The 12293-nt window shown below is 36.5% G+C and overlaps 1 protein-coding gene across 1 annotated transcript; it reads right to left on the bottom strand.

Moving 5' to 3' along the window:
* Positions 1 to 8756: 8756 nt before the first annotated feature.
* On the bottom strand, positions 8757 to 12057 carry LOC311095372 (E3 ubiquitin-protein ligase TRIM35-like; the record flags this gene model as incomplete). Its single annotated transcript, XM_084133864.1, has 6 exons — positions 8757 to 10150; positions 10519 to 10637; positions 10719 to 10741; positions 10859 to 11089; positions 11202 to 11297; positions 12013 to 12057. 6 exons carry the CDS (start codon positions 12055 to 12057, stop codon positions 9678 to 9680), a joined length of 987 nt encoding a protein of 328 aa, XP_083989990.1. The 3' UTR covers positions 8757 to 9677.
* Between the last annotated feature and the right edge of the window lie 236 nt (positions 12058 to 12293).

Genomic DNA, 12293 nt, shown 5'->3' with positions numbered 1-12293 from the left:
TAAAAATGAAAGGCAGAAATAATGACTCACTTCCTGGCTGGTTTTGTAAGAGGGTGGAGGTGGGGGTGGGGGTTGGGGGTTGGGGGATTGGGGGGGGGGTAAAGGGGGGTCACAGATGGTATCAGTTGCTGAATTCAGAACATTATACTAGCATACTCTTCCTATTTCTCTTGCAAAAATATGGTAAATGCAGTATGAGTAGTATACTAGTATGGTCTTCCGAATTCAGATGTTGTTGTTTTTTAATGCCAATAGGAAAACTTACATCACCATCTTCCAGGGCTGCCAACTTTTGAGTTCAGCTTGGAGTGAGAATCGAGCTTGTGAATAGATTTTGATTCAACACTGCAAAAATGCTTCTCTTACTTAGTATTTTTGTCTTGTTTCCAGTCCAAATATCTAACAATTCTTAAATCAAGATGCATTTACTAGATGAGTAAAATGACATAAGATATTAAGTCTTGTTTTCTGGGGAAATAAATAAAAATTAAGGGAGTTGATGCTTAAAAAAAGTTCAATTATCTGCCAATGGGGTAAGAAAAATAATCTTGTTTCTGTTTGAATTAAGTTTAATCTTACCCCATTGGCAGATAATTTTGCTTTTTTTAAGCATCAATTCACTTAATTTTTATTTATTTTAAAATAAATAAATAGGGCCCTAGCGCCCTCTATTGGCCAGCCGCTTTGATGTTTCTAAATCCGAACCGCTGAAGACGCAGTGGCTGAGTTTTGTTTTCGAAAGGAATATTCCCCACGATCAACGTCAAAGCTTTCATGTTTGCACAAATCATTTTACACACCAGACTGCTTTACAAACGAGGGTCAGTATAAGAAGCTGCTCCTGAAAAAAGGATCGGTACCAACTATTCGTGTTCCTGCTGCACCTCCAGAAGAACTGAAGTGAGTGTAACGTTTTATTAACCTTTATATTAATATTTATATTAATCTTTGCAAATCGCTTGATGCACGCTTCACGATGAATGCGGTTTACACTTAGGGTAACGTTACATTACGGCATGTTTTCTATGTACAACATTCTCAATATAATTCATAATCCCACGTTTATAATGAACAATGCGTTATGGTTATTGTGTTAGAAATGGTGTATGCACAGAACAGAGGGGCGGGGTTAGCAAAGCTCAATATTTATTTAAAGACACATGCACTTAAACGGCGTGCTGAAAACAGAGCTGTTTTTGACCAGGTAAAATTAGTGTTTTCTTACAATACTAATGAAATTTTTTAAAGTATATTACAAACTTTTAATTTAGACCCTAAAGAATCATATTAGCTTGTACAAAAATTGTATTATATGACCCCTTTAAGGAGAAGGACATCATACAAGATGAGGAATATTTAAAAGCAGAAGAGGGAAAGAAAGAATCTGAAAAAAAGAAAGAGTTTGGGCCAGTGGATGTAAAGAAAGAGGACTTAAAGGAGGTGGAGACAGCGCTAAAAGAGGAAGATGGAGAGGAAGATGTACCAGAGATTGAAGGCGCAAAGGAGGAAGTTACACAAGAGATGACTACATTTCAAAAGGAATATGAAAAAGAACATACGAGGGAGAAGGTCTTAATTCAAGAGGATAGCAACACCCTAGCAACCAACCAGGATACCCTAGCAACCGCCTAGCAACAGCATAGCAACCACCCAGAACACCCTAGCAACCACCAAAAATACCTTAGCAACCACCTAGCAACCGCCTAGTACACCATAGCAACCATCCAGAATACCATAGCAACCACCTAGTAACACCCTAGAAACCGCATAGCAACACCCTAGCAACCGCCCAGAATACCCTAGCAACCGCCTAGCAATACCATAGCAACCACCAAGAACACTCTAGCAACTGCCTAGCAACCACCCAGAACACCTAGCAACCACCCAAAATACCCTAGCAACCACCTAGCAACCACCCAGGACACTTTAGCAATCCACTAGAAACACCATAGCAACTTTTTAACTTAAAACTACCGGTAATTCAAACTTTAAACTACTTTAAACTATTTTAACCTTTAAACTAATTTAAACTTTAAACTACTTTAAACTTCAAACTACTTTAAACTTCAAACTACTTTCAACTACTTTAAACTTTCAACTACTTTAAACTTTAAACTAATTTAAACTTCAAACTACTTTAAACTTCAAACTAATTTAAACTTTAAACTAATTTAAACTTCAAACTACTTTAAACTTTCTGGTCCGGCTTTCTCAAGCCAACTTAAAGTTTGTCTCGACAAACTTTTTAATCTAGTTACCAGGGACGTGCACAGGGGGGTTGCTCAGGTTGCCCGGGCAACTGCCCATATGCCCTTCTCGACTCACGTTGCCCTTCCGAGGGGGAAAAAAAATAAATAAATAAAAAGTACAATGGATGCAGAATTTCACGTAGGCCTAGATAAAAAAAGATCGCAAAGCCTCATTCAATTCCATTCGGGCACCGAAAGTGAAAGTCAGTAGGGGAAGGGCAAACTCTGTTCATGTGACTGCAGCGCTGCACGCGACCGGCACCTGCGCTGAGCCTGCATGAGCGGCCCTAGATTGTCGCGGTTGTCGGGTGAGACTCAACATTGTCGGAAAAGGTGAGTTTGTGATGTATAACAAACGAACAATCATCATCAGGGTTCCAGACTGCAACCATTTTTTGAGAATGTGCGAGTTAAAAATTTTATGTGGTCGCATTTGTGCGAGTGCATGGTCATGTACTACTCAGTTAAATTCACGCATGAATTTTCCTGTATTGAACTTGTTTTAGCGCCCGCCATAGTGAATTTTTGTCCTGCCAAAGTCTTATTTGATCGGTGAGTAATGTAGATGAACTGCTGCGCTTGTGACAGCGCATGTTTAACTGAAAGAACGAGCAGAGAGAGAGAGAGAGAGCGAGAGAGAGAGAGACCCGATTGCGCGCGCGCTCTCTCTTTCTTCGGAGCCAGGCGAAAGTGTAAACAAGACCGCCTCCCAACTAGCGCTGCCTTGCTCTCTCTCCCTCGCACATGTTAATCAAAATAAATCGATACGGCGGTAAAAGGTCGGAAGACCAAAAGTTTCATGTGGAGCATTCAGAGATTTTTTTCCCCCTGAATTACCGCTGGGTGTGAATTGTGCTAAATAAGTTGCCTTATCTTCTCTGAAAAGCGCTCCGGACATTCAGCTGACATAAAACAACACTTTAATTAAACGAAAAAAACTATCCAGTGATGAAATGTTTTCTGTGTTGACACAAATCTTGGATGTCCATGTCCTAACTGCTGGGATAATCACACAGCGCGCATGACACGTCCAATTCCCGAACTAATGACTCCTTTGAACCGATTTATTTAATGAATGGTTAAAACAACTGATCTTTCCAACAGTGAACTCAGGAGACATCTGAATCGGTGTATAACTTATCAGTAACGCTTTACAATAAGGTTCTATTTATTACATAAATTACATAAAAAGTACAGTTTGCTTACTCAAGCTTAAGCTTTAAAATAAATAAAACCACTTGTTTTTTTTTAAAAAGCATATGACTGCATTTTTCCACACAGTGTTATCAAGAAGAATCGTTAAAGAATCGGATCGATAATCAGAATCGTCAGTGGCATTATTATTGATCAAATCTGTGTTATTAGTAGTAGTTAAGGTGATTGAGTGCTGTATTTCAGTGTTTTACTTCTTTGCGTTGACGATGATGTCCGTCTTGCCAAAGAAGATTAATCCTTTACAGAGAGTGTTCCTGCACCACCTTCTTTTATATTCCTCAAACTGCCTGGAAAAAAACTAAGAAAACAAAAACAAAAAAGGATCACTTCAAGGGATTGCAGTGGACTAACATTATCTCTTCAGGCATTCACACAATCCATCCACATTGCAGTTTTGCTTTTACATAGTTAAAATACAGGGATCAACCAGGAACACACCTGCTTTTAAATGCTCTGGCTATTGCTTGTTCACTGACTGCCCAGTAGAAGTTGATGTTGTTGTGCACAGTGAGAACACACTTAAAGCACAGGTGTCGTTCAGAGGTGACATGGTAGTTCACAATAAAACAGAGCTGCAAAGGCGACCCGTAAGAGCTGGTGACCAAAAGGAAATAAATCAGCAATTGCAAACAACACTACCAAGGGCTCTCTATCTTAAGAAAATGGAAAACCTTAAAGAATCTGTGGTAGAGTCTGGCTGTCGAGATGAGGCATCATCGCCAGGTGTTCTGAAATCCATTTCCTGGAGACAAAGAATGAAGGACAGGAAATAAAAATGAAACACTCCAGATGATGGTAGAAGAAAAAAGAGATGAGCTGGATGAGGTTATCCAGAAACTGATCCTTCATCCTAAGGGTGTGATGCTTTGGTCAAACAAAAGCATTGACATATTCCACCAAAGATGTAAAGATGACATAGTATATCTTGATGCAACAGGAAGCATTGTGAAGAAAAGTAAACACAGCACAGGTCCTTTTTACGTATACGAGCTGGTGGTCAGAAACCCATACAAGGGTTCCTCTCCTTTTCCAGCAGCTCGTATGTGACCTGTGACCACACCACCTCATCTATAATGTATTTTCTCAGTGCTTTCCAGACAGATCATGCCAAGCAATATGGACACAAACATCAGTTCACTCATGATAATATGTGATGGATCCATGGTCCTTACTCGTCTTCAGCCAAACTAACCTCAATGCCTTGCTCCAAAGTTATTATCAAATATTGACAGGGAAAGGCACCACTGAAGACTTCAGTCTTCCTATTGTCCACCGCTGTCTAAGCCATATAATGAAAAATGCTAAATCCCTGTGTAAAAAGCAGTAAGTTATATTTGTTTTCATAAAACAGATAATCAAATGAATGGCAACAAATTATTCATGATGATTTATGACAATGTTGTTATTTTTATTGCTCTCTCAGTGCACAAGAACTACCGTTGGCCATGCATGTTTTCAGACTTTTGACCACAGCAAGTCCCATTGTAGAGTTTGATGAAATGCTCCTTAGTTGCACTGTCATCTTCTCAAGCCCATGCAGCTCTGAACATGTTGAGAAGCACTTCAACAACATCCAGACTTTGTTGACCACCATTGGGGAATCAGCTGTTGATGACAGCAGCATTGCTCCTGAGGACCTTGAGGTACACAGTAACATGAAAAATGTCTTCAAATTATGTCTTCTGACAACTTGATTCAAATCACTCATGTAAACATCATGTAAAATTTCATATTTTAGGACACCTTCAGTCAGACGTCTTTTCACAGACATTTCATGGAGGTCATAGGCACTGCACCCCTCGATAAAAAAGGGGATCCAAATGTGTCCTACAGTGAGACATTCATCTCCACTTTGGCTGCCTACTTCTTGCCTCATGAAGCTCTTTGGACAAGCATGATGCTGGGTCAGTTACACTTTTTTGTGATTGAAAGAGTCACTCAGAGAAAGACTTAAACATATCTTTGGTTACTACAATCATTTAGGTGTAAAGTTGTACTTGACATGACCATGTAGAGTGTTTGTCAGATGTCTGTAGTACTTTTGGCCCATTGCCAGGCATGGACATAGTCAGCCCATCAAATGCTTGCTCCAAGGCAAATATCAAAATCTACTAATCACATTCACAGTAAATTTGTTATGCAAATTAATTATTCAAGGGGTGTGGATCTTGTCAGTTTTGGTCTCAATACCTTTCCTCTGCTTTCACCATCAGGATAATTTTCAGCTTTGTACAGATGTTGTTTTAGGTATAGATATGATGTAGAGTATGCAGAGAAGTTTCCCTAAAACATGACCAAACAAGATGTAAAAATAATATGTTATACTGTATCTTCAGGGGACCTGGGCAGGCATGGTGAAGGACCCCCCTTACCATCTATTCTCAAAGACATTTTCAAAGATTTCAAAGAAAAAACGCCAGGTGTGTAATAATGTGGATGAATATATGCAATCTAATGTTTAAATGTCTGAACCTATTACTTATCTCTGAGTCCTTAGATAAGATACTATAGCCCTTTTTATTTTCTTATCAGAATTTCACGCAGGATAACGACACAAGGAATTATGGAAAAGAGTCAGTGTGACTTGAAGAAAATTCAGAAAATATACATCTGTGACATTTAATATTTTGACTTTAATCACTATTTATGTTTGATTTTCTTCAGAAAAAAATATGAACAAAATTTTAAAATTGAGCCGGGGAAGTTTCTGAAATTTGTTTGATTTGACACAGAATGACCCTTCTCAGAAACTAAAGCTAAAATGCATATCATAAAAACTAAATGTGTTAGCAGCACAATCCAATAATGATAAAGTGATAATATCTCTGATGCCCGTGAACTGTATAGTTACCTTCAGATGAGCTTGATGGGTCGGATGAGATGGATCGGGATGAGGAGCCGTGCTCTACATCAAAGCCCTCCTGTGATGCCCAAACACAGTGGTCAGACCCAGAGATGGAGGACCACACCTATTCAAAGGGCCGACCATCCCCTGCAGAACGAGCACTACACCATCCCCACAATTATCATGTACAACTGTGCTGTGTTACCCCACTATTTAATTCGACAAATAAAGTCATTTAGCATTAAACATTATGTTACTTGCGGCTAATTCGTTAGTATTGTTTTGAATATGGCCAAAATTACATACTGTGCCTTTAACTTTTTATAATAATGTACGGCTGACATGGTTCCCTGTAGGCTATTGTTCACAGCATTAGTTTAGACAGATGTTTTTCCTTGAGAAACACAATAACACACTGTACCTGATATACAGTATTTCAAAATGAATCAACATTGAATCTAATCAAAATCAAGATCGAAATCAAACTGCAAGCTTATCGAATCAAATGTATTTGTGAAATTTGTGTTAATACTATAATTCTCACTCCAAGCTGAACTCAAAAGTTGGCAGCGCTGGTCTAGAGACTGGTGTGATTTCTCAAAACTATTTCACATCTATTTTACTGATGGTCATATCAGATGGTTTAAAGTTTCTCTTCATGTGTTGATTTATTTTCTCACAAGTTGATTAACGACTGTATTTTACTTTTATTTCTGTAAAATTATTTTTACGTGAGGTTATTGTTATCAATGCATATAAAAGTAAAAAATGAAAGTGAAATTTTCAAGCATTTGGAATGAAATTACATTTATTTTAAAAAAGCGCAGATCTTGTGAACGATTCATCCATGTACACATTTTTTTTTATTTCATCCTTGTGATATTTAATCCAATCATTTATTCTCCTTAAACTCTACAATCGACTGTAAGCTCACATTCATTTTTGCGTGCAACATCCACATCTCAACATCCAGTCAACAACTGATGAACCTGCCCTACATTTCTGATAATCTGATAAACTTGGATGTGCGTCACAATATGTAAAAAAAGATCTGTCACTATTTCCTTTTCATTGCAACTTCAAATCAACTTTATTTATATCATGCTTTATACAATACAGATTGTTTCAAAGCAGCTTTACAGTGATAAACAGGAAAATAATGATCGATGATGCAAACAGAAATCAATTCTGCTGTAAAGCAGATCTAAAAAGACAACAGTGTCATAGCCGTGTGTTGTAGTCTTTAAAAAGTGATTTCTGTAAAAGGAAATATCTCCATTTGCTTTGAACTTTGAGTGTCGTAACATTGCAGATGTTGTTTAAGCTCAAACAGCAACATTAAGACATAAGACATCCCAGTGTGCATCCCATTTTTGAATGATGAAAATCTGTCACACTGTAACCAAATTAAACCTTAAATTAAAAATATAAAAAATTTTTTTTTGAATGTTCTAAATAACGGTTTGAAAATGTTTAACATCTAGTCTTGTTATTCTGTCAATCATTTTGCATGAATATATAAACAGCTGCTTGCCTCACAGTGAATTCATAATTTTCAGAGCTCAAATAATAGGATAATATACATATGAACATATGAGGATTTCACTGACAAGAAGAAGAACCCTTTTCACAGTGATTTCTGTAAAATAAATAATTTATCCAGTTGACTCTAAACTGTTTTAACGGTCATCAGCATCATAAATCCTGCAAAGTTTTTTATATTTCCACTTAAAAAAATGATGTCAATTTATAACATTATTGTATTATATTACCTTTGCATCTTTCTCTCTTCTGACTGCCGTTATAAATCCCTCTATTTTTTCCCTCTCTATTTTTTGAAAGTTGTGAAAACTCTATTGTGGAGTTTTTCTTTTGCCATTTGAGCAAATGGAAACACAAAATATATATTTAATGTAGTCTCTCATTCACCGCTATAGAAGTTTCCCCAAATATTACGACTTCTGCTTCTGAGAAACCCGGAAATCTGAAAAGGGTCTATGGCTAAAATGTGTCGACACTTTATGTTGTCTTACATATTGTAAACGTAGATTTAAACATACTTTCATTACTTTATGACTTATTTAATGCTTAATTATCACATTTATAATAATAATAATAACATATTTTTTTTTTAAATACAGAAATCAGATTTTTAACCCTTATGTGTCAATTTATAAAGTTACTCTGAGGTCTTTAGAGGACAAAAATGTCTGTGTCAAAAAATAAACTCATAAACATTTGAAGCTTCGGAGCACAAATTTAATTCTGAAGACCCTCAAGAAGAAGAAGACTCTTGGAAGACTATTGTTGAAAAAAAGTTACAAAAGTGAAAAAAAGAAACAGTTAGAGGTTTAAATTTATGAGAATTATTTATATTTATATATTATAATATATTATATTATAAAATGTATATTTAATAAAACATGTTAAACTCAAAAACTATTCTATAGATTCATGGCTTTTATTTGGTAGCAGTTTTTGAGTTTCTTCTCAATAAAAGACTTTAATTTCTTCTCACTGAAAGAGCTTTCAGTGAGATTTAGTTTGGTACTAAACTTTCCCCATCAAATGCCAGCACTGGTATAAACAACGCTGGGATTTGTGATTTGCAGTGCAGTAGAAATTTTCTCCATCAGATATTACACACACACACACACACACACACACGCACACACCATTTTTCTAGTATCCTACATGCATACAAACCACACTGACATCCACACGAATTATAACGGCATCATTTATCCAACTGATACACAAATACGCAGAAGAAGAAAACATGAATAAAGTATTTGCTTTATAGGCCAAACTTGAGAAAATGTATCTTTACCAACAGAATAAAAATGTTAAATGTTTGTTTGTTAAATGGCCCTGGGATAAAAAAAAAAAAGAAATGTAGTTTTCAATGGGGACATTTTTGTCCTTAAGGTCCTGAGTGTAAATATGTTGTGTTACTAGTGTAAAATTGATTCATGAAAGAAAAAGATGAGAGTAAAATAAGACAATTTGAATAAAATAAACACTTGTGCCAAACATTTATGAAGTTGGCATTAACACAGGAAACAAATTTTCAGTTTTGTCTTCGTCTTTCTTTTCATTTTTTTTTTTTTTTTTTTGATATATCATTAACACAGAAAAAAAAAAAAGTTTTAAAGACAAAAATGTCCTTAAGGACGCACAAGTGTTAAGTTGGCTCTAAATTTTACATTTAAGTGTGATTGATCAATGAGACCCTTTTATTACAGTGTTGTTATTGAAGCATAATTTGCAAAACTGAATTAATCTAGAAGCAGAATCAGATTTAACTGTGATTTTCTGCTGTAATAAAGAGTTTAACTGGTAAGATCCTCAGAGGAGTTGTGCAGAGATTATATAAGAATGGAAAGACTGTCGTTGAAGGTGGATGTGAATGTGAGTAAATGTGTGTTAGTTACAGGATCAGAGAATGACACTGTTCTTCTGTCATAGTCCAGCTGAACTCTCACACGCTGAAGCTTCTTTTTAACAGTGAAGACAGAGTGGCTTTGCTCTGGGGATTGTGAGCTGTATTTGCTCTCTATGTATCGCACACGCCAGACATTAGACTCAAAGAAATCCTCTCCCTTCCTTTGGTTTGATGCTGTGGTTATTCCAAGACTCCAGTATGTATTGTCTCCAACCTCCACATTCCAGCAGTGTGTTCCTGAGTTAAAGCCCTCAGATCCCAGGACACATGGATACCTGTCAAACCTCTCTGGATTATCAGGAAGTGTTTTATCTCCATCACTGAACGACACACTGGTCAGATCAGCAGAGAGTGTGAGACGAGGATGTGCTGTGTTTGGATCCAGAGTCAACGGAGCTGCAAAGAGAATAACATCAGATTACAGGATGAAATATGATGTATTAGAAATGTAAATGTAAAACACATATAAAGATTTTGTTGAAAGAAATCATAAATCATAACAATGGTCTCTTACTGTCAGAATGGATTGAGGCTTCAGGTTTAATATCAGTATTCAATAAACACTATTTTATCCTAATACATAAACATAGACCATGAACAATAAACTTTTCATTATGAGTTTTCACTGTATGATCTGATGATTTTCTGAAATACAGTTCAGATTCACTTAGTAATTATTAAATATATTTCTATCAAATGTTAATGTTGTGTGTGTTTATATGTGAACTATCTTCTGCACTGGTGTCAAATCTGCTGAGACTCACTGTGTTGGACAGTTTCCAGCATCTTCTTCCAGACTCTGAACGGCAGGTTACCCAGATAACGCGACACATGAATCAAAGCTCCAGAACTCATCCGTGGATCCGGCTGTGAGATCTGGACTCTGAGGAACATTCAGGAGTCAGAACTGCAGTGAATTTGAGTTCAGATCCACTGAGAGAAGAGATATGAGCAGCTCACTCACCTTTCCATCGTGACTTTATAGTTCTGGAAAATATAGAGTTTGAAAACATTTTAATATCTTATCAAACACTCTCATTGTCAATGAGTCTCTCTATACAAGTTGTTTTATGCACAGAGAATGAAGCCAGATTGATTTGTCACCTTTAGAAACGAGACGTCATTGTCTTTCATCATCTCCTCCATGTCTCTGATTGTGTGTGAAAGAGCTGAGATGTGTGTGTTCATCTCCTCCAGCTTCTCCTTCATCCTCTGCTTCTTCTGCTCCTCTTCCTCTCTCAGTGCAGTGATTGTAGCTTCTTCTTCGTCTCTGAGAAACTGATGAAGCTTCTCAAACTCTTCTTTAATCTGACGCTCTGTGTGCTCAGCTTGAGACTGAAATCAAATCACATTCACTTCAGTCAGCGCTGTATGAACACACACTCCACTAATGTCAATAATAAACTCTGTGTGTGAATGTTGAGTATTTAACTCTTTATATCCTCACCTTGATGTGTTCAATTGTTTCATCACACTCTTCTTTCATTTCTTCTCCATGTTTGAGCTTGTTTTGTAAGGACGTCAGTGCTGTATTAAATTCCTCCTACAGGTTAAGATGAAAATCTGTGAAACTTATGCAGCTCTAAGAGGTTTAAACATTGTATGTTTGGATGTTTTTATTGTTATATTATTCATATGTTGAATGGGTCATTCTCAGGAAGCATTTGTGCCTGAAAATTGAAGGACATATATTTTTTAATTATGTAATTTGGAAAGGATGAACGTCAATAAATCATGTTTCTACCAAACAAATGTTTTTTTTTGCAATGGCCAATTCTTAATTATTATATCCATGCAGCTGTAAATTTGTGGTTGTGCAAATACAAATACAGAAAGTGAAAGTATGTTAGTATCAATCACTTTTTGGTGCGTCTTGTAATTAATCACATATTATTAATGAAAAAAGTTTAATAACCCATGACATTTCTATTTTTTCAATACGTTTTGTGCCAATGCTGTTTCATTCAAGAAGATTTGAATATCAGAGCGGTCGAAGTTTTTAGTGCAGAACTATTTTATATCAGTAAATTATAGAGATTTAGTCTGAGTAAAAATAAATACCGGTCTATTGTATTCACAAATAATACTCTCTGTTTAGCACTGTATTCAGCATATGAAATGAGAGACATTAGTCTTACCTTGTAAGATGAAAGCACTTCACTGATGGGTCTGAATGTGTGATTGGTGTTTCTCTGAGTCTCTGCACACTAAACACACAGGCTGTTTGTCCTCCAGACAGAAGAGTTTGAGTTTCTCACTGTGTAAACTGCAGATCTCCTCAGATCCTGATGAACGTTTCTCATTTCCCTCCTTTATCAATGAATCACACAAGTTTTTTAACGCTAGATTAACTAAAGGTTCACCTTTAGAGAATCTTCTCCTGCAGACAGGACACTCCTGAGTTTTCTTAGTTTTCCAGAACTGTTGTAGACACTCTTTACAAATACTGTGACTACAGGACAGAATAACAGGAGTCTTGAAGATTTCACAGCAAACAGGACAAGAAAGCTCTTCCACAAATTTTGAATCCATTTCCTCG

Source organism: Abramis brama (assembly GCF_963993115.1).
Source record: "Abramis brama genome assembly, chromosome: 13".
Classification (NCBI taxonomy): Eukaryota; Metazoa; Chordata; class Actinopteri; order Cypriniformes; family Leuciscidae; genus Abramis; species Abramis brama.
The sequence above is the reverse complement of the archived record's forward strand: the minus strand, read 5'-3'. Positions and strand labels throughout refer to the sequence as shown.